At 40.3% G+C, this 23704-nt stretch overlaps 1 protein-coding gene across 1 annotated transcript; it reads left to right on the top strand.

Annotated features, from left to right (window-relative positions):
* Positions 1-5845: 5845 nt before the first annotated feature.
* LOC5564581 (eukaryotic translation initiation factor 3 subunit M) lies at positions 5846-23408 on the top strand. Its single transcript, XM_001648894.2, has 4 exons — positions 5846-6004; positions 6150-6433; positions 13091-13572; positions 22540-23408. Exons 1-4 carry the CDS (start codon positions 5960-5962, stop codon positions 22887-22889), a joined length of 1161 nt encoding a protein of 386 aa, XP_001648944.1. The 5' UTR covers positions 5846-5959; the 3' UTR covers positions 22890-23408.
* The last annotated feature ends 296 nt before the right edge of the window (positions 23409-23704 follow it).

Below are 23704 nucleotides of genomic sequence, written 5' to 3'. Positions count from 1 at the left end.
GAAATAGTTTAAATCGACCATGTTTATGAATAGAGTTAATAATTTATATAAGAGTAATGATGGAACTACAGTCAACTCTCCCTTATTCGATATTCTGTATCTCGATTTTTTCTCTTACACGAATGTGTAAGATCAATCTTTGATCCCTCTGTTAATAGATAGGTACCTCTCTAACTCGATGTTCCCTAACTCGATGCTATCTGATTCAGTTTTGCATGCAAATTTACCTCCCTAACTCGATATTTCCATGAAAAGTTTCAAATATCATCCAAATGTAAATGAATTTTATGAATTTGAATAATTTGCTTATACTGATAGTAAAATGATGGTTTACGACCCATTTCAGGGTTAAAAATTTTTTAACTTTTGTATACTGTTCCCCTGTTTGAGGGGCTCAGATAGCCGTAGCGGTAAACGTGCAGCTATTCAGCATGACCATGCTAAGGGTCGTGGGTTCGAACCCCGCTGGTCGAGGATCTTTTCGTAATGGAAATTTTCTGGATTCCCAGGGCATAGAGTATCTTCGTACCTGCCACACGATATACACATGCAAAAATGGTCAATCGGCAAAGAAAGCTCTCAGTTAATAACTGTGGAAGTGCTCATAAGAACACTAATCTGAGAAGCAGGCTTTGTCCCAGTTGGGACGTAACGCCAGAAAGAAGAAGAAGAAGATACTGTTCAAAAAGCTTCACATGCACTGTTTTGAATTTGCATGGGATTTTGACTTTTACTGGCCTTGTTGTTTACAAGTTTCACGGAGGAGTGAAAGAGAGAGGAAGATTTTTATGCAGAGCCCCATAGGTGAATGTAATAAAAAATTTGTTTTCACGTTTAAATTACTATTTTTAATGTATTTTATTAAAATAATAAAAAGTTTAAAAATTGAAAAATATGTGTTCTGTATCTCGATACCTCCCTAACTCGATGGCCCCTTCAATATCGAGTAAGGGAGAGTTGACTGTAGTTTGTTCATTAGCCCTCTATCTAAATTTGTAAATGTCTAAGTTTTGTTTTTCTAAATACTGTGACTCCAGAAACGCCCTTAACAAATATGATTCTCAAAAAAAATTCTTAGGTGCGTCACGCATTTTGGCGCCCCCTGAAGCCTGGCGCCCTTGGCGGGTGCCAACCTGGCCAACCGCATGCTACGGCACTGCTTACCAGTACCGCATATTTTTTACCGAGTTTTCGTTAAAACGCAACGAAAACAAGTACCTAACCAAATTTACAATCTGTCAAGAGAAAATTTTTTCTTAGTAAGAAGCTCCTGCAACAGAATGCTGATAATTTTAACGGAATGGACGGACGGAAATTCCAATTTATCAATATTTCTGCCCCATCGCTGCTCACGGTAAGTAATCAAAAAATCTTTCGACGGACGTTTGCGCAGCTAAACTCGCACAACATTGAGCTGGCCGGAAAGATAGCACGTTTGTTATTGTACATATTTTTTATCTTCTGCAAGATATGCAACACCAACAGGTTAGTCCAGCATTATAAGTCTTCAATCCCATACTTCCGAGAGGCTATTCCAGTTCCGGTGCAATGAATTTTCGATCGACTGCGCATCCCAAACTTTTCGCGGTGATCCAACTCGTCGGAGGCTAGTTTGGTCTCTATAATTAAGCGCACTTCCAACAAGCCAGACATCGTGAAAATTGAGTTTTTGGGTGCGTTACAATAGGACACCAAATTCCAACCACGAGCAGTCGACAGAAGCGAAATATGGGAATTATAAAAATATAGTGGAAATTATTAAAATTATGGTGAAATTTGGGACAATGGGAATGGGATTGGGGCTGTTGAAGAAACTGGAAAAATCTGCTATCAAAAGTAAACAAAAATAGCATTACCGAAAAAGACAGTAACGTTTTGGAAAGATTTTTACTGACTTTATCGGTAGTTTTTTTGACAGCTCAATATTTTAGAGTTTGCGGAGTTTTCGGTACTCACAAAGTACTACCGACTTAACTCTGCTGTTCAAAAACCCAGTAAAATTTTACCGACTTCGGTAATAAAATCTTAGTGTGTACAATCCCCTTCCGAGCTGGGCCTTCGGAACGGCCGAGGATGTGGTCCCCCGTGCCAGCATCTCCGCCCCGCTGGTGCACTAGATCGACCGACTGCTCCAGCTGGTCGAACAAACAATGGCCAGGGCATCGAACGCCTTGACGTGGGTGCACCGATCATCAAGGAACAACCGCAGGAGATCTACAACCATTCAAAGTCCAAGGTCCTCGGCATGGTCGAAAGCTACACCGAGAAGGTATGCGAACTACAACAGGCCTCCCAGCAGAAGGCCACCTCCCTGAAAGAGCCCTCCTGGAAGAAAGCCAACGAAGTATTGGCCTCCCACCGCTTAGATGGCCGAGTGTCTACTGGACTACTACTTCCCAAAGTGCGAAGGTGACGATGAAGATGATAATGCTCTCACCTCGGTTAAGGAAGATCACACCGTAGGACGCCTCTCCAACAAAGTTGCCCGCCGCGACTACCGCACCGTGTCCAAGCAGGTGAAATCCCTCCGCAAGGAAGATGTCAAGGAGAGCGTCGTTACGTTGATTGCCGTCCTCTGCCTGACCCAGTACCTCAGCTTCCTGAACGACAAACGCAACAGCAGGCCGTGGAAGATCAGTTCCCACCCCCGCTTAAGCTATAGTTGTAACTGAATGGATGTGCCATCTAAAAAATATAGCTTTCAAACAAGAGTCTCAAGCATACTCCGAATGTTTTTTTTTTTTTTTTTTTTTTTTTTTTAAATCTTTATTTGAGTGTATTTTAACGCACGAGGGCTAGTTCTACACTCATACTCCGAATGTGTTTCCTTATCAATGATGATTTTTCGAGAGTTGTTCTAGACGCTTGCCGCTGAGGTTAGCGGAACAAGTTGCTAGTAGAAAAAATCCTTGGTTCTGAATTCTCTTCCACATGATATAAATACCTTTAAGGGCCTGTTCACAAATTTCATAACGCTGAAGGGGGTGGGTGGGAGTACTAGAAATATTACAGGTCACACAAAATTCGTGGAATATTCATCGGAATATTCATACAAAATAACGTTACGAAGGGGTGGTTGGGTGTCTAAAATGGTATATTTTGGTGTTATGAAATTTGTGAATGTACCCTAACAATTGACTGTTTAACGATAAACTTTCGACGATCGACGCGCCACCATATTTCATAATAACGGAGGGTATTAGAACTAACTTGGAGGTGATGATTTGGAGGTTATTTGGTAATTTGGAGGTTAAAATCCCCTCCAAACACTAGCGATTTTGCGGTGGGAAGTTGACGTTTGATGACGAATAACAGAAATGTGCTTTCAAATTTTGATTTGCTGTGGAACTTTTCTCTACGAAAGAAGCTTCTTAAAAGAGTATTGTACTCTTTTCATACAACAACTTGAAGTCCGGATTTACCAGAAGGTTGTGGTCACCAGGACTAGGATGAAAGTTTTGATCTAAATCGGCGAAGTTTTGCTTATTGCAAGGCTAGCATACCAACAAAGGGTTTTCGTGCTAAGCAGTGACTGCAGCGGCCAATGGCACTTGTTTACCATCGTGGGGGAAGAAATGTCAATTTTCATGACTGATGCGAAGACACCAACACAGACAAAGCAAAGATTTCGATTTTCTATCGGATGAAGCTCATTAAATGAGATTTTTGGGATAATTTCGGATTTTGTCGATTATTATCAATTTACTGTGAAAATTACTCAGCAGAAAACACAAAATTATTGGAAACCTTGAAAATCGATAAAATGTGCAAAATCTGATAAAATGGATTTAATCTGGGGATAACTCGGAAAATCAAATGAAATAGGGTCGTATTGCACGAAAATTAAAACGAAATTGATTAGTGTCGTTCCCCTAGCACCTGGTAGGGTTTATTCATAAATTTCCAAGGGGGTGGTCACTCTACACAATGTGCCAGGCGCTGCTTGGGCACATTTAGGCGCACTTCCATAAAAGGTTGCAGTTTTCCATAATAGGTCGCTATAAAAATCATAGTGAACTGAAATTTCGTTCTTAGCAACCATTGATATTTTTTGTTGTTTGCTTCACGTCAAGGAACGGAAAAAAATCATTTTGGTTTCAGCAGGAACATGTTTCCACCATTTATCATGCTTATTTTGTTATTTTCCCATTTATCAATTTGTTTTTATTTCAGATTGACGCTATTAGAACATCGTTTGCTGACAGAGATAGCCAGGAATATAACGTGAAAATGTTGCCTTAAAAAGAGAACAAAAAACACACCAGTACCACTTGTCCCCTGTAGTTTTTTTACCTCTTTAATAAAACTCATAGCGAATCCCAAAGTTGGGAACAAAGGGAAAAATATTTATGGGGGACGGACCTGGTGTAGTGGTTAGAACACTCGCCTCTCACGCCGAGGACCTGGGATCGAATCCCATCCCCGACATAGTCACTTATGACGTAAAAAGTTATAGTGACGACTTCCTTCGGAAGGGAAGTAAAGCCGTTGGTCCCGAGATGAACTAGCCTAGGGCTAAAAATCTCGTTAATAAAGTCAAACCAACCAACCAAAAATATTTATGTGTTAGGAAACCTAAGATCAAGTTGAAACACAAAATACTACGGCGAACGCCCAAATATGACCATCATTCTATGGGAATGTCCTCCCTTGCCTCCTTGAAAGTTTTATTGTGTGAAGCAATTTTAAGTGGTCCAACATGACTTACGTCTCATTGCGTTACTCAGTCAAAAGTAATATTTGTTCAATTATTTACCCACAGCTCCCCTATACACTCCTTCCTGTTCAACCACGCCACCCTATTTTATCCCGTATATAACCGTCGACGCTCCATATTTCATTACCGGCTCAAGACAACAGGGCCGTTTCTCAAACCTTCCCATTGAAGTCATACGTATGTCACACAAGTGATTTGGCCTTCCCGTTTTTTTTTCTTCGATTATGTGAAACGTATCTTGGAATACCGTCGGAAGCCTTCCCTGGTGAAGCGATATCAGCCGTTACCGTCAAAGTAATCTTAACACCATGCGACATTACCCAAGGGTCAAGGTATCTTGATCCTACTTAGAACACCTAAAATTTATGGAACAAGATGCAATCCAGAGAATTTTTTTATAATAATATTCTCTGACGCAAACGAGAAGAAAATTATCGATGTCAATGCTTGCTGAGAATGTTTTCCTGTTATTTCAGTTCAATGGATTTTTATAGCATTATTCCAAATAGCAAGCTTGGCGCACCTTGGCGCACTGATGGCACAGCATGAAAAAAATATGCGCCAACGAAGTGTGTAGAGTGACCACCCCCTTGTAAATTTCATAACGTTGTAGGGGGTGGGTGGGTGTCCTTGCGATGTTACAGCTCATACAAAATTTTAGAAATATCCATACAAAATGCGTTACGAGGGGGTAAGTGGGTATCAAAAAGGCCATTTTTAACGTTATGAAATAAATATATGAACAAACCCGAATGAATGAAGCGTTTATTTTGAACGTGCGTGTAACAACTTTTGTTCTGGTTAAAAATTCCCACTCCACCCCTGAGTTGAACTCCAATGTGATGGATTTTACTAAGGTGGCGCAGATGATTGAAGCGTGCCACTAGTTCTCTCTTTTGTTCTCCCGCTGTTCTTATGCAGCGCAAATAGTGACGTCACTATTTGCGCTGCATAAGAACAGCGGGAAAATGAAAGAGAGAACTAGTGGCACGCTTCAATCATCTGCGCCACCTTAGTAAAATCCATCACATTGGTTGAACTCTGCCTTGAGTGAACCAGAGACCAAGCCGTTTTTTGTGCATTAGTGTACGTGTGCGATGCAGCAGTGTCAAAACATCGCTGATGGCTCGCGGCTTCGCTGGTAAAACGTCAAAATCGCTCTTTTCCAGCTAGTTGCTTTCATTTTTCGCGACGTGTTGCGGTTCACGGTGTCTGCGAATTTCCCCAAAAATCAGCTGCAAAATGCAAGGACCAGCGGTATTTATCGACGCCGAGATCGACGATCAGGTGAGTTCCGGAATTAATAGCCCTTTCGGCCGGTGGCGGAGCATTTTGGGGTGTAATTTTGTTTACTTCCCTGCTTCAAGTCGACAGCCCAAAGATTGAGGTTATCGGAGGTTGTTTTCTTATTCTTATTGTTTCATTTTTGTAGGCACAAGAGCTGCGGAAGTTCTTCAAATCTCTGGGTGCTGAAATTAGTGAGGAGAAGTCCTCCAAGGGAATCGAAGATGACCTGCACAAGATCATCGGAGTGTGTGACGTGTGCTTCAAGGATGGCACACAGCATACGCTCGAGGAAATCGATGCCGTTCTCAACAGTGTCGTTTCGATTATCGTGTCAATTCCGCTGGAGCGGGGCGAGAATCTGATCCTTGCTTTCTGCGAGAAGATGACCAGAGCTCCGGATAGCAATCTGGCTAGAGTTTGTCTGCAGTCGTGAGTATTGGTTTTAGATTTTAGGTCGATTTAGGATTCTAAATTCCAGCATTACCCAGAACATTGTTTCCCCCGAAAACCGTTTACCAGAATTTTACTCCCCAGAATGGTAGCAGGTCTGTTTTCAAAGATTTGGTTTATATTTTAATTAAAGTCTCTACATAGGGTTTCGTTCTACTTCGTCGTAAGAGCTACTATTCGTCGTATCAAACTTAAAATGTTCCACTACGGCGGGTATTCCAACTTACCTGCAACATAGATTCATTTTCCGAATGTAATTTTGTGAAAGCTTTTATGATTCGTCGACCTGTACACCAAAAATGCAATGAAACTACTGTATTTCGATAAATAACTTCAGTTCAATTATCCACTTTTCACTTTTTCACCGAAATCGCATGGACGAACACGATTTGAGAGAAATGCTTAACGATCGACATCAGTCACACCACTTTCGAACACAAGTTTCTTCCCGCCCCCGTGGGTGACTTACTTCGCCGGGCACTTATTTTCACTATGGAAAACCTTCGTTCTACTTCACTGAAAAATTGCATTCCAATCACACGCCGTAAAACTTCAATCAATCACCAAACTTTACGAAATTTCCTCAAACGCCGCGTATAATTGAGAATATAAACAAAGTTCAATCCGTCGTACTGAGAAAAAAAAGCTTGTGCGCATCAATGTGTGCGCGACGCTCGACGTAAAAATACGGTTCCTTTGCTTGTGTTGTTTTTACTGTACTGTGAGCAAATGCTATAATTGTACGGTCAAGAGCAATGAATTTTAAAGGAAATTAGTATATTTCTCGCGTTGAGTATCATACAGGCGTATCTGCAGTGATCGATTTCTCTTCGTCGATTTTCTCTTTGGCTTAGTATACGAAACTTAAACCATTTTCGGAACATTTTACGATGCACGATGACGGAGGACAATTTATTGTATCTTCAGATAAGAAAGAAAACGTCTTGTTCGTTTAACTTGTGAACAGAAAGTGAAAAGTTTATTTAAACCAAAGTCATGGCTTACTTATATCTAACACTCCTCCTTAAGCTAGGACTCCTATGGCTTCACGATTCTTTTCAAGCTTCATGCGTGGTAATGGTTTCGTGAGGCCATCGGCGAGTTGATTGTCCGATTCAATGTATTTGATATTTATTATTCTTCGTTCCAGCGCATCCCGTATGTAATGGTGACGGATGTCGATGTGCTTGGTCCGAGGGTTGTAGCCACCGTTCTTAGCAATCGCAATGGTGCTCTGGTTGTCGCAGTTGATGGATATTGGACCCGTCGCTCCGAATTGTGCAGTGAGTCCTTGCCACCACGATGCTTCTTGAACAGTAGCAGACAGTGCCATATACTCTGCTTCGCAGGTCGATAAGGCAATCGTCGGTTGGCGCTTGCAGCACCACGAGATAGCTGCCCCTTGCAGCGTGAAAACGTAGCCGGTGGTGGATTTTCTGTCGTCCACGTCGGCCGCCCAGTCTGCATCACTGTAACCATTGATGTTGTTGTCGCCATCCTTGCGGTACACCAACTTCATCGATGCTGTTCCGCGCAAGTAGCGAAACAGGGTTTTCACAGCACCCCAGTGCTGCATTCCGGGATTGGAATTGTACCGACTCAACTGATTCACGGCATACAGAATATCTGGTCGAGTACATTGAGCGAGGTACATCAGGCTTCCAACTGCTTCCTGGTACGGAATGTTGGTCATCTGCTTCGCTTCTTGATCCGTCTTGGGAGACATGTCCTTCGTGAGCTTGTCGGTCATCGGCACCTTCGCTGGTTTACAGTTCGCCATGTTGAACTTTGCCAGCATCGCTTCTACGTACGCTTCCTGATCAAGCGCTATGGTTCTATCCGTCCGTGTGATTCGGATTCCAAGACAGTTCTTTGCCGCACCAAGATCCTTCATCCGGAAATGACCACTCAGGAACGCCTTCGTTTGCTCAATCCATCCGCTGTCATTGGAGAATATCAACGTCATTCACGTAGACTGCCACGAATATCATGCTGCTACCCTCGATGCGGTAGTACACGCAGGGATCGTACTTCGCTTGATTCAGCCCGAACTGCTTCAGCATGTGGTCCAGCTTCTGGTTCCAGACTCGACTGGACTGCTTCAGCCCGTATAGCGCCTTGTTGAGGCGACACACCAAGGATGGATTCCGCCGATCGACGAACAGCGGAGGCTGCTCCATGAAGATTTCTTCCGTCAGTTCACCTTGGAGAAAAGCGGTGACAGCATCCATCTGTTGAACCTCCAAATTGTGTTTCGCCGCCATGGCGAACAGATATCGCAGCGAACTGTGACGGACTACCGGGGAGTAAGTTTCGTCATAATCTACCCCCTTTCGTTGCGAAAACCCTTTGATCACAAGTCGCGCCTTGTGTCGATCAAGGTTTCCATTGGCATCCAGCTTCGTTTTGTAGACCCATTTGCAACGGATCGCCTTCCTATCCTCAGGAAGTTCCGTCAAGGTCCACGTTTCGTTCGCCATATGAGCGTCAAACTCCTCCTGCATGGCAACCTTCCATTTGTCCGAATCATCTCGACTCATTGCTTGTTGATGCGTGGTCGGGTCGTCAGAAATCGTGGCTTGTTCGTCACTCTGCTGCTGAGAGGCCACACCAGTGAATTGGCTCGAGTGCTCAGGACCCAGGGATGAACCGCTTGCTTCACCGCTCGCCACATCGGAATTCAATGGGATGTTGTCATCGATTGCAGGAATCTGGGAAAAACGAGAACAGGGCAAGCCTTTGCTCGAAATAGCAAAATCTCTATACTTGCCTGGAAGTTTGTGCTCCCGACCACTGCGCCTCAACACCTGTGACGGAGGTGGATTTGAAGTTTGTCGTGGGGGGAGCACGGTGATGTCAGTCACGGTATCTGTGGAAGAACTACTGATGTTGCTTGCTGCTTCTTCGAATTCTTCTTCGTCCCAATCGCTTTCATCGACTTCAACTGAACCTGTTGCACCATCCGCGGGAGTCGGATGCCCGCCGGTAGCTTCTTCTGGGTTGGGAAACGATACCGCCTCTTCTACGTCTAGCTTGATAATCAGTGGTTTGCTGCTTTTGGTTGTTGCCGCCGGTGTACCGGCGTCGCTCTCATTGATGAACGTTACATCTCGACTTCTTGATATAGTCTTTGTTGCCGGGTCGTATACACGATAGCCTTTCGTGTCTTCATCGAATCCAACCAGACGACATTCATGGGCCTTCGCATCCCACTTACGCCGCTTCGGTTTCGGGACATGAACCATTTGCTCCATAGATCCGAATGTTGGACAAATCCGGCTTCTTTCCGCTCCAGTATTCTTCGGGTGTCATCCCATGACCGCGAGTCGGTGATCGATTGATGAGGTACACCGCCGTCGAAACCGCTTCTGCCCAAAAGGATTTTTGCAAGTTTGCTTCAAATAGCATGCACCTAGCACGCTCGACGATTGTCCGGTTTGCCCTCTCAGCCATACCGTTCTGCTGCGATGTGTAGTCATTCGTTCGCTGATGCCGGATACCAAACTTTTCCAAATAGCTCTGGAATTTCCTGTTGGTATACTCCAGCCCGTTGTCGGTTCGGATGGTTTTGATTTTCGAACCGGTCTGCCGCTCAGCCATCACGTGGAAAGCTTGAAACACCCTCAAAACTTCACCTTCGCATTTCGTTCGTAGGAAGTATATGAACATGCAGCGTGATTTGTCGTCCACAAACAGGATGTAGTATCTGCTACCCCCTAGCGACGGTACCTCCATCGGACCGCAAATATCCGAGTGAACGACATCCAACAATTCCTTTGCTCGGGAACCCTTTTTGCCAAATGGTAATCGGGACTGTTTTCCTTTGGCGCACACGCTGCAATCACTAATGCTACTTGAATTGAAATTCATGCCACTCACCATACCGCTCGCTAGCTTTTTCAGATTCGCCTCGCTGAGGTGGCCCATTCGCCGATGCCAAACGTCCATGGAATCATCCGTCGGACAAGCCAACGCCTTGCCGGCTCCGCTGCGCTCGTGCTGTTCCAGCTTGAATAGTCCATTTTCGTGGCATCCAGTAGCCACCAGGTCGCCGGTCGAATTCATCACCTTGCAGCCAGCGTTGTCGAACATCATCGAGTACCCTTTACTTACGATTTTGTTGACGGAGAGGAGATTCACGGACAGCTGTGGAATGTAGTGGACATCGCTCACGGATATTTCACTTCCATGGTCCTTGCAGACAGGCTTGAGAGCAGCGGTTCCTGTTCCCTCGATCTTCATAGCGGCCTTGTTCGCGGCCACCACAGTGCCACTGGACGGCTTCACGTTCTGCAACAGAGCCTTGCTTCGTGTCATGTGAGTCGTGGCTCCAGAATCGAAGTACCAGTCAGCATCACTGGCGGCTTCGAACGTAGACAGGACGGTGCAGAAAGCGTCTCCTTTTTTCGTGCTTCTGCAGTCCTTCGCAATGTGCCCGTAGTTGTGACACTTCCTACATTTCGGTCCCTTCGATGATGTGGATTGCTTCGATTGATTTCCACGGTTGTGGTTGCTATCGTTGCCGTGGCTGGGGTTACCATGGTTACGTTTACCCTTCGACAACAACGCCGCATCAGCCGATGGAATTTGCACCTCTTGAAGCAGCTTCGTCTTTATCCCGTCGCCGGTGATTCTGATTCCAGAATTTTCCAGGGCCATGATCATTGGCCTGTATTCCTCCGGCAGACCGCAAAGCAGCAGGGCACCAATCCACTCCTCCGAAATGTTGAATCCGATTCCGTTGAGTTGATGGGCCGTGGAAATTATCCGATTCACGTATTCGGACATGGACGAACAGCTCATCAGATCGGTTTTCACCAGCTTGTGAAGGAGACCGATCCGCCTGGTTAGACCGGAATCTTCGAACGCCCGCTCCAGGTTTCCCCACACTTCCTGTGCCGTTTTCGCCTCCTTTACGTGAACATAATTCACCGGTTCGAGGAGAAGAATTACCTTGGCTCTTGCTTTCCGGTCCTTCGCAGGTTCCACGGCTTCGTACGTTCCGTCCTCTCTCAGCGCAGGCTTGACGGCTTCCCAGAGATCTTCCAGCTCGAGGTACGTTTGAACGGCAAACTTCCACGTAGCCCAGTTCTCTCGTCCGGATAACCGCTCGATTCCTGGCAGACTTGAAATCCCTTGCACGGAACTGCCGCTTGATGCTGCTTGACTTCCGGAATTCATCTTGAATTTTCAGAGCTTCGGCTTGAAAACGATAGGCCCATAACCTATTGTATCTTCAGATAAGAAAGAAAACGTCTTGTTCGTTTAACGTGTGAACAGAAAGTGAAAAGTTTATTTAAACCAAAGTCATGGCTTACTTATATCTAACACAATTACTATTTTCTGCTAAAACATAAATAGCAAACGAAAACATTGACTCAGCCGAGTACTTTGCAGAAGAGAAAATCGACGAAGAGAAATCGATCACTGCAGATACGCCCTTATGATACTAAACGCGAGATTTCATCATGCTGAAGGAATGGAGGGAGATGCCCGTAGATCTATATATTCTAGTAAAACATTTTATTATAGCGTTGATATATTGTGTTTTACCCACTCAATACATCACAGTGAGCCGTAAGTTGTGGGACGAATCTGGAAACTGATTGCGACGGAGTTGACAACGATACGACGGATTGAGAATACGATAAGATGCATTTTCTTTGCATTATTTCCAAAAACAGATCAAGATTTATCAAAATGTTATTGTACAATGCTAAAGCCGTTTTCAGAAAGACTTGTTTGGCATCGGTTTGTATCAGCATCATTCACTACAATACTGGGAAAATTGCAGCTCCCACTGATCAATACTTAATACGATGGATACTAGCACATCACCCTAGTCTCTATTTATAATGCAAGGTCTCTCAAGTCGAATAGCAAGCAGTTTTGCGTCAAAAAAGTAGATATCTAGGTGATTGTCAGGTGGTACAAGTCGAAAAAAGGTTTGATTACTGGAAAAGTTAACTAGGGTAGTGTGAGGAAGAAATAAAATAGGCGATATATCGTATAGTGGTTATCACGCCCAATGGTATGGGTGCCCTAGTGTAGAAGTAGTTGTGAACCTTAGAGGAAAACAATATGCACTCTGTCTCGAAAAACACCCAGCATCCGGGTATATTTTTTTCAAATTGGGTAATATATCCATATGATGAGTCTGGAAAGGGTGTGCAAGTTTCTTTGAGGAAAACAAAAACAAACTGTGTATGACGAGCGTATGCTAGTCTACGTGTGTTCAAATGTCACTAAGCTCTATTTGGATTTACTACAGGTAGGTGTACCAGTTATGGACATAAAGGTTCCCTATTTCGTCATACGTAATAATTTGATTATTTTCAAATTTTAAATCATGTGTGTTTAAGTAGTTTGATATCAAATATATCTTGATGTTAAAACTTTCAAAAATATTAAAAATGTGAACGTTTTTGAGAAAACACATATAGCCAAATAGGGATCCACTATAGCCATAACTGGTACACTTTCCCTATGTATAAGTTTCTGGAGAATGGTGCCCTCTGGGGATTGAAATTTTGGGAAACGGTACATTCAGGTAAATAGTTCATTCTCTGGAACGGAATTCTGGGGAATGTTATTCAATCATCGATTTACATTTCTAACGGTTTCTTAACGTTTCAGCTTGTGGCGGCTGTTCAGCAACCTGGAACCGACTTCCCCACTGCGGTACCACGTCTACTACCATCTGGTTCAGGTGGCCAAGCGTGCCGACCAGGTCAAAGAGGTCTTCTCCGGCGTTGATCAGCTGAAGTCCCAATTCAGCCAGTGCCCTCCGTCGAACGAACAGATGCAGAAGTTGTACCGGCTGTTGCATGACGTCCTGAAGGACACCAACAGCGAGTTGGCTTCGAAGGTGATGATCGAACTGTTGGGAACCTACACGGCCGAAAATGCTTCCTATGCCCGCGAAGATGCCATGAAGTGCATCGTGACGGCGCTGGCCGATCCCAACACCTTCCTGTTGGATCCGCTTCTGTCGTTGAAACCGGTGCGGTTCCTGGAAGGGGAACTGATCCACGACTTGCTCTCGGTATTCGTGTCGGAAAAGCTGCCCAGCTATCTGCAGTTCTACAAGAACCACAAGGAGTTTGTCAACTCTCAGGGTGAGTCATTATTGTTATTATTATTTGTATTAGGGAGAATTTTGCCCCACAGCTGGTTCATCTTCATAGGTTGAATCACAGTCAATGTCAATTTAGAACCGAAATGAACTACCTATACAGACGGGTTTGGTAGTCTAATGACTATTAGGGGGAAGTCCTCTATGGCCGGACAGTTTGAATTTTCCAAAAACGAATAATGATATTAAGATTTTAGTATTCCAGGATGATACCAAAACACATTTTTGCAGTGTATACAAACTATGACGTTTTCATGTCCAAACGTAAACAAACAGTAGCTGTTAAAAGTTTCATTCTGATACGATCTACCAAAAAAAATGTGAAACGAGAAAATTTCATACAAGTGTAGCCAAAAATGTTTCTTATAATTTAACCTGAGTTGTTTCCGTACGTTGACTTCAGTAAGTTTTGCATCAATCACAATGCAAAATTTATTAGAAAATGTAGAATTTTACTATGGTTCTCTACACGCAAAAAAATTGTGCGGTAAAAACTACCATTTTAGGGGGTTAACTTAAGCGCTCGCACCGGCAATTTTCAGCAGACCAGGAATGCGCTTGATTTTACCATGTCTGTAGTTGGAATCCGATTGTTGTAAATTATTTCTGTCAAATGTACCAGTAATGCGGTGGGGTGTACCGTAAACATAGTAAATTGGTCTGAATTTCCATGGTAGTTTTAAGTATGGGCGTAGTCAGCTAAAATAGTTATTTTTACCACAGAATTTTTTCCCGTGTAGCTAGATATTGAGATACGAAGGTCGAGTAAGGGAGAGTTGACAGTACGTAAGAGCACACTTCAACCTTTGAGCTGACAAAAAATTGTGAAGAACTGTAAACGCGTTGAATTTTCGAAGACATTTTCATCTGAATACGAGCAACCGCTAATGCAACATAGACTGATATGGCGAATTGATCTATGGCGCTGATCAAGAAGTAGTTTATGGAACTGACCTATGATCTCGCCTATGATATGCTTCATACGCTGTACATCATGCAAAGATTAAACCCACAAGGCATGTGCTGACATACGAAGCACCCCTTGGCCTTTCTGTGGTTTTGGTGTAAATTTTGACGGTGAAAATCATAGTGTTCGAGCATAGAGGACATAGTGTCCAGCCATAGAGGACACATTTCAGTGCACACCATTTTTGGTACATAATGTAATCCATCATAAAAATTAATTGTAAAGGTTTATTTTTGTTCTCATGCGAGTTTTTACTTAAAATAATGTGAATTTTTGATACTGTACAAAAATTAACGGTAAAACTAATGTAGATTTTGTAATATTACCAAAAAACAAAAAGTGTCCGGGCCTAGAGGACTTCCCCCTAATTTATGCTGAAAGTGTCTCAGAAGTTGCTGGGATATAAAATTGAAGGTTCCTGAGAGAAATTCTTGGAGTTATTATTGAACAATTATTTATCTTTTTCTTATGTGATTGTTTGTAGCATCGATAAGCAAACAAGTTTACAGTGGCTGCGGAAGATTGTTTACCTTTTCAAATACATTTGAAAAATATCATCGTCAAAATTGACTCCAATGCACAGGAGTTCACTTATTGTCTTTAAGATTTGTTTAATGCATTTTTTACTTCGCTCTAATTCTAAATTAAGATAAAATTTCAATTTATTGACTCTCTTTGTTGATTTTAACTCTTCTAAGATTATTTATTTTTTTATTATGACTTGAAAAAAGCAAAACAAAAAAAAACAAGTTAGTTAAGCAGCTAGACTCTACGCAAACTTCTTTAATGCTGCAATCTCCGTTGTAATTAAGATTATTTTTATGCGAATTAACAAGAATGCTTCCACGTTTTTATGATCAATTGATAGGTAAAACTGTTTTCCAAGTAATCTTGAAGATAAGTTGCTGCATAGAAATCGAGTCCGCAAAAAACCATAATTTCACAATTTGCATAATAATCGAATTTGCCACGAAAATCCCGATAAACATTTTTTATAGAATCCTGAGTATTATTCCAATACTATCTTTCAAACGATTCCTGATCATGAATCTCACAGTAAACTAAATATAGTTGTTAACAACTTTTAAGCAGTATTCTAACATAAATCTTACCAAGAATAGTATTCTAAAAAAAATCTTGGGCAGGATTATTACGGGATCTTTAACAGGAATACACATAATTACAGATAAGATTCTCATGTGTTCTGGAGCACAGCATAATTTTGAACAGGATTTCCGTAAGATTTAATTGTCACATTGATGTCATTGTGACAGAAAACTAGGAATAATTCTGAGAAGGGTTCTTTGAATGTTATGATTGGCTTATATTCATATAGTTTTACACAGAATTTTCAAATTTCTGAAGTCCTTGATACAATTATTACATAACCGCTACTCATGGTTGTAAAATAATTTTATGAAAATAATTTTCTTAAACTCAAAAAAAAAAAAAAACACACTGACCAAAACAGATTTAATCTTACCGTAATTTTGGAAAAAGAATGATTAATTGTGAACTAACAAATATTTATTCGGTCTCTCTTCAAATTTAAAATTCTGCTTTTTTCTATAAATCTTCTGTTTTATTTTTCATTTGTATTATGGTTGGATGAATTTCCACAAATTAGTTTATTGCAAATTTTAAATTATAAAGACCTAAGTTTTTTTTAATGAAACATTTCTTTCTGCGGAATTGTATTGAAAGGATCAACCAATCATTTGTTTTAAAATATTAGAAGAAAGTCTTATAAAAAAATCCAAAAATAAAGCAACGGAGTTTTCTTGGGGATGTTTTGAATACTTGCTGATCTTCCAAAAAAGAGGTTTTTGTAGTCATGTTATTAGTAATTTAGAATAAAAAAATCTTTTTTGACAATATTTACTAATGGTTTGATAGTTTTCCTAATCAAGAGTTTTTAGTAGTTTACCAATAGTATGATGTATTAGAATATTTTGATAGTTCTCAAGTTTGATCAGTATTATGCTTAATTAAATTGCTTAATGAGCTAGCTATAGAAAGTCAAAAAGAATTCTTTTGATTATTGTCATGTTTATCATAAACTAATACAATGAAAAAAAGAAAGAAAATGAGCTTACACTTTGGTGTTGCCCAAATAGAGGTTCGCCAAGGGCGCCAGGAGGCAACGCTACGGCTCTGCCAAATTGATCCAAAAAATAAAAGAAACACTATATTTCATTTTAGTTCCAGCTTCTATACTTATACCTAGGGGCCCAGATAGCCGTAGCGGTAAACGCGCAGCTATTCAGCATGACCATGCTGAGGGTCGTGGGTTCGAATCCCACTGGTCAAGGATCTTTCCGTAAAGGAAATTTTCTCGATTCCCAGGGCATAAAGTATCTTCGTACCTGCCACACGATATACGAATGCGAAAATGGTCAATCGGCAAAGAAAGCTCTCAGTTAATAACTGTGGAAGTGCTCATAAGAACACTAATCTGAGAAGCAGGCTTTGTCCCAGTTGGGACGTAACGCCAGAAAGAAGAAGAAGAAGAAGACTTATACCTAATTTGGCCACTCTCATCAGTAATCTATGCGATTGGCCAATTTTGGAACCGAAGTTAAAAATGTTATTCCAATATTTCTCATACAATATGAATCGAAAACTTTCGTTTGAAGTATTTGCAGTGCATGTAGGGTTCTCCATATATTTTTTCAAACATATTTTCTCTTAGGCTGTCCGTTAACAATGCTTCTATCCATCTATCTCTTACTTCTTTCTCTCAAAATATATCATACATACCCACGTGCGTAGAAATCGCCAAAACCATAAACAGACTTGTAATCGTTACATTAGATCTATCTTTGTATCTATTTCTTTACATCTGATACATTGGCAATCTGCTAAACATAGGTTGGCCAGAAAGTATTGGGATAAAAACGGGACATATGATGTGAACAAATGGATCATTTTTGTTAAAGTTCAATATTAGGCTAGAAGCATAGGGTTTGGGCGCCTTAATGTATATCCGCCCAGCGTCCTAAAACTAGAACAGAAGTCCCGAACGCTCAGCGTACTATAAATAGGTCAGTAGGGGAAGAGCACTAATTTTTGACTCATTCATACGATTTTGGCGTACTTTGTATGGAAATTTGAAAATTGGCACAGAATTCTTGTGTGCCGGAAATTAGTGCGTTTCCCTTACTTGTAGCGGCAATATATTGAAAATAAAGAGGTTTAGGAGATAACTGTCTTCGGCAAAGTCGATCACAAGACTGTTGACTTCCACTCGGTGAATGTTTTAATTCAGAATTCAAACACCAGGTGGCGTACAGATTACAGTCACTCTATTCACAGTCTGGGGAGTAGAAAATCCCAAGAACTGACAACGTGATAAGATCACTAAGATCGCTGGCACCTGAACAGGGTTTTGCGTCGTCCGATAGATTTTGCTCACGGTTTCGCGCGTGTTTTCGTCGCCGGAGATTTTTTCCCCTGTTTCGGAGCGTCTTGCTGGGTAGTGCTTCGTGAAACCCAAGCAGGACGGTTCGATTTTGCGTCGTCAGATAGGTTTTGCTCACAGTTTCGCGCGTGGTTTCGTTGCCGAAGAATTTTTTTTTCTGTTTTGAAGCGTCTTTTTTTTTTGTTGGGTTGGTAGAGCCACTACGTCCATTAGATTGAACTTTTGTGGCGTCTTGCTGGGTAGGTATTTGGGAACCCGGATAAAAACGTATCATTCAGTGAATGGAATAAACCATTAATGTACAATATAACGTATTGGATACAATACAGCGTATTGTAATTGAATGTCGAAGCAATATTATTTTTGTTGGGATATACAATTCAAAAACAATATAATATAATGTAACAGAACATTGTATTGTTTTTAATTGGTTTTATACCTTACAATTTTGTTCAAATTCCTATTTTCGCGTAAAACAACTGTTGCTTTTTCTATGTAGCTTTGCTGAAAGAAATAAACAAAACAAGTTCAGAAAGCAAGAAATGTTGGGTGAAAAATATTCTAAAAGTAAAAATAAGTAGTTTTTTAGAAGTCACTTGACATTAGCTGTAACGACGAATGCAACCATGATACAGTTCGTTGAATCGTTTTTGTATTGTACAACAATACATGAATTGCTAATCAAGACAATACATGAACATTATATCGTATTGTATTTTCAAAATGTTTGTATGAGAAAATATCTAAATTTGTATTGTTACGATACTTAACCACCCATACATTATATTGCAAAAATCTCATTACCCATACAGTGAACTGTTCAAAACAATATATTGTACTGTAATTGTATTGTCATTTTACATATACTGTATTGTATTTCCAATATATTGAATGGTACTGTTACAATACGTTATATTGTTTTTGTATTGTATTTTTTATTCGGGAAGGCACAAGCAAGACGGTTTGTTTTCGGGACGCCAAGAAGTTTTGTGTTCAGTCGAGGATGGATTACCAACTGGTGAGTTCGTTTCATGCTTGTGATAACACATTTTTTTCTTGAAAGCGTAATTTTTAAATAATATTAAAACAAACTTTGTATGGTTCGTCACTATAAGTGTCGGCATTATGCTTTTTCCTTATACAATTTCAATATACATATATTTTTCTCTTTTTGACATTATTAAAAATTATCTTTTGAATTGTTCGACATTGTGAATGTTGACGTATTTTTTAAAACTTCTACCATATCGAGACAAAATGTAAGGTAATACTCATATGTAATTTTCAAACAAACTATGTATAGTTCGTCACTACAAGTGTCGGCATTATTCCTGTTCCATATAATTTAAAATATATACATGTAATTTTCAGTTTTCGTCATTAATAAAAACATCTTTTGAATTGTTCGACATTATAGATGTTGACGTATTTTTTAAAGCTTCTACCAAAAACTTCTCGAGACAAAAATACAAAACTAGCTTTAAATATAAGTCGTATATTTCCCCCTTGTCCATGGATCGCATCATCGACCAGAGGTGACTGCCAGATCTTTTCCTCCCTCACTAATAAACACCCTTCCCGTGGTGATTGTGGAGATGCAGAGGTATTCTCGGTCTCTAGAAGCAACAATCATTATACCCTAACATTCCTTCACCATCCCCCCTGACTGTAAGGACTTGGCCGGCGCCGTTATTGATCAATAATATTAGATCTGCTAAAATTGCACTTCGAGAGTAAGCGGAAACTCCCATCCCTTATTCATTTGGATCGTAGTGCAATTCTTACCAGTTCCGATCAATCACGGAGTAGCAACCATTGACATGTACAGTCAGTCTATGCTATGCTATGCTATGCAATGCTAAGATCGCTGGCACCTGAACAAAATGTTTAAGTCTTGAAGTGACCTTCCCGTTTGAATATTTTATTTTATTTTAATGATGTACAAGGCGGTCAAGGGCCAAGTCTCCAGCATAAGTTTAAAAACTCACACCTTCCATAATACACCGGGAAGTAGGCAACGAAACATCTTTGACCAGAAGGTTCTTTAAGTTTTGCGTCTACTCTAGACTTCCACTACACGTATGAATGATGCAAGGTCAAAAGAACATGGAATCAGTCATACATATGACGGGTTTCACGCCAACTCGACAAAGGGATTGGCAGTACCCCTTCAGAATTCAATGAAACTTTCTGGGTGTGAAGACTATGTGAAACTAAGATACTTTGCATATTTTGTTTTTTCAAAATCGAGCTAGACTAACATTTAGAAAGGGGCAAAGTTTTTTTAACTTTTTTTTATAAACCCGTATAACTCGAAAACGATAAGACCTACATAAAAGTGTTGTATGGGGGACTGTCGTGAAATTTCCTGACGTTTTAGAGAAAAAAATTGAAAAAATAAAAACACATTTTCTACACTGAAAAAAAAATATATTCAAAACTTTACAGTCGATTTAAAAAAAAAACGGCCATTTCAGATTTTGATCATCCTTAAGCAAAAAGTTTCGTAATTAAATTTACTAAAAGTCGTCCATACATTGCAAATTGGGCATATTTTAGGGAAAAAGGTTTTTCTAACTTCAATTTTTTTAAGTCCCAAACTGAAATTTATTTTTTCAAAGATTTTGTTTTAAACCGTCAAATATGATTGTGTTTTCAAGTGATAAATGAGTTTGAATCAGAAAATAGATTGTATTTTTTATTTAGAATAGTTAAAAAAACGGAATTATACAGTGATTATGTTTTTTAAATGCAGGCAATCAATGGACTTCGCCTCTTCCTATGAGAAAATCAACTCCGTCTAAGGTATCACAACAGTATTGCAAACATGGAAAAGTAACAACCTTATCCATACCCCATTAAATTCTCTTCTAGAAAAAAGTTTTGTGAAAAAAAAACTTACTAAACGCCAGATGAACAAGAAATAATGAATTTGTTTGTATTGTTATCTACCTAGAAAAAGTTGATAATCTCATAACTCATGCTCAGCTTATGTAACTTCAAGAAAATACATGGATTGGAAGCAGAGTGGCACTTTTTTGCCACATCCCACGGCAAAGGCCCCTGTGACGCTATTGGTGGCACTCTCAAGCGAATGGCAAAAAGAGCAAGTCTTGCAAAATACTATGGAAACACAATCGCAACTCCGCGAGAACTATTCGACTGGGCAGTGAAACAAATTGATACATGTATCACAAAATTAAATTTCTGTTATATATCTAATGAACAATATGTTAAAATGTCAGATTAATTGGTGGAATTTTTTGATAAGGTTAAAGCTGTCCCTGGTACCCAAAAATATCATTGTTTTATGCCTATTAGTGATACACACATTGCAGCCAAACGGTATACCGATTCAGAGGATGAACCAAAAATATTCAATTTATTCAGTAAAGCCCAAAAATAATGTAAATAATAAAAATAAAAACAAACCACGACTTTTTTCATAAGCATAATATTGACCCTTTCCAGACACCTGTTAAGATTAGCTTTGACCAAATAAGAAATTAAATATTATTGTGATATCTTTCCAATCATAAAATAACCAATCGGATTGTTAGACTGAGTTGAGTTTCTCATAAGCGGTTTGGTGCGAGATCAATTGAATTTGATTAAAAAAAACTCTGTATTATATTCCGTTTTATTTCTTTTAACTACTCCCAATAAAACAAATATGATCTATTTTGTGATTAAAACTCATTTATCACTTGAAAATATTATCATACTAGACTATTTAAAGCGAAATAAAAAAAAAAAAAAAACAAATTCATTTTGGACTTTTGGACTCGATGTTAGAAAAACTTTTTTCTCTAAAATATGCCCAATTTGCAATGTATGGACGACTTTTAGTAAATTTAATTACGAAACTTTTTGCTTAAGGATGATCAAAATCTGAAGTGGGCGTTTTTTAAATCGACTTTAAAGTTTTGAATCATTTCTTTTTTCAGAGCAGAAAATGTTTTTTATTTTTTCAATATTTTTTTTCTAAAACGTCAGGAAATTTCACGACAGTCCCCCATACAACACTTGTTTGCAGGTCTTACCGTTTTTGAGTTATACGGGTTTATAAAAAAGTAAACTAACTTTGACCCTTTCCAAATGTTAGTCTAGATCGATTTTGAAAAAAACAAAATATGCAAAGTATCTTAGTTTCACATACTTTTGACATCCAGAAAGTTTCATTGAATTCTGAAGGGGTGCTGCCAATCGCGTGTCGAGTTGGCGTGAAATCCGTGTTATAGCGGTAGTGTAGTGTTTTGCCGGTTTTGCCTAAGTAATTGGGAAAGAAGGGATTATGTGTGGTGTTTTGTAAACAGCTCTGTGGAACAAATTTGTTATTAGTTAAATAATTAGTTAATATGATATACCTTTCAATTTATATTAAGAAGGATATACTCATCGTTTTCTCGGCTATCACGCTGCCATGAAAAATCTGTCTGTCAGTCCCAATCAGTCCTCGGTTATCGGTACAGCTGATTTGGCAAAACTGGAGTAGCAACCACAAGCGGCCAAACAAGCTCAAGTTAGAATCAAATCTTTCCTTTTTTCTTGCACTTCAACAGGACTCAACCACGAGCAGAACATCAAGAAGATGCGTCTCCTGTCGTTCATGCAGCTGGCCGAGAGCAACCCCGAGATGACCTTCCAGCAGTTGCAGGACGAGCTGCAGATCGGTGAGAACGAGGTGGAGCCCTTCATTATCGAGGTGCTGAAAACGAAGCTGGTGCGCGCCCGGATGGACCAGAAGGCTCGCAAAGTGCACATCTCCAGCACCATGCACCGGACGTTCGGTCGGCCGCAGTGGCAACAGTTGCGTGATTTGCTGCACGCGTGGAAAGCTAACCTGACGCTGGTTCAGGAAAACATGAAATCCGTCTCCGAAGCGCAAATTGAACTGGCGCACAAGCAGTAAAGGGAGTGATTGGATAGCGATTGTTCATAAAACAGCAGCATATTAACAAGTGAAATAGACTTTATACATTTAAACTGAACTAATTGGAGGAGAACAACAGTGAACTAATTGTTGTGAGAATCAAGTGACTACTCCCGCCCAGCCTATCTCTGCCATTTGCCATCAGATTGTCCCGGTGGCGAAGACGAGTTGAAAGTGTAATTTTTCCCTAGTTTTTGAGCGGGCGGGAGCTTCGGGAGTGCGCGAGTGTTAAAACAAAAACCCAAACTAAAGGGAGGACTACTAGCAAAAAAGGGGGCAGGACACCGACGTATCTAGCGAGGCCTTCGGGTCTTGGTCTAGATCGAGAGTGATCCTGTGACGACCGGGGGTGTGTGTGGGGGAAGGGCGTTTCGTTCAATACATTAATCAGCATCGTATAGCGTAGCAGACGAGGGAAGTTAGCGATAAGCTTGTATCGATTACAATTTTCATAAGTAATATATACAATTTTAAAGTATGAACGAAACCAACAGAATACTCGGACTGACTGGGTTGCTGCTGTCCTGTAGAATGGAAAGAATGCCCTAACTGAAAGTATCGTTTAAAAAAGTGGTTGATGAAGAGTATTGTGTTGAAGGTAAGTGACCTTATTCTAATCATCTAATCAACATTTTGGAAATTCTTCTTATATTCACGACTTTGAAAATTTGTTGCTACTAGGTACTAAAGTCTTATAAGATTTTGGATGTAAAATAAGCTTAGCATAAAATGTTGCCTATTGTATTGGGATTGTTATCACAGCATTTCGTTTTTCTACTAAAAATGGGCATTTT

Source organism: Aedes aegypti, chromosome 3 (genome assembly GCF_002204515.2).
Source record: "Aedes aegypti strain LVP_AGWG chromosome 3, AaegL5.0 Primary Assembly, whole genome shotgun sequence".
NCBI classification, from domain to species: Eukaryota; Metazoa; Arthropoda; class Insecta; order Diptera; family Culicidae; genus Aedes; species Aedes aegypti.
This window is presented reverse-complemented; position numbering and strand designations above follow the sequence as displayed.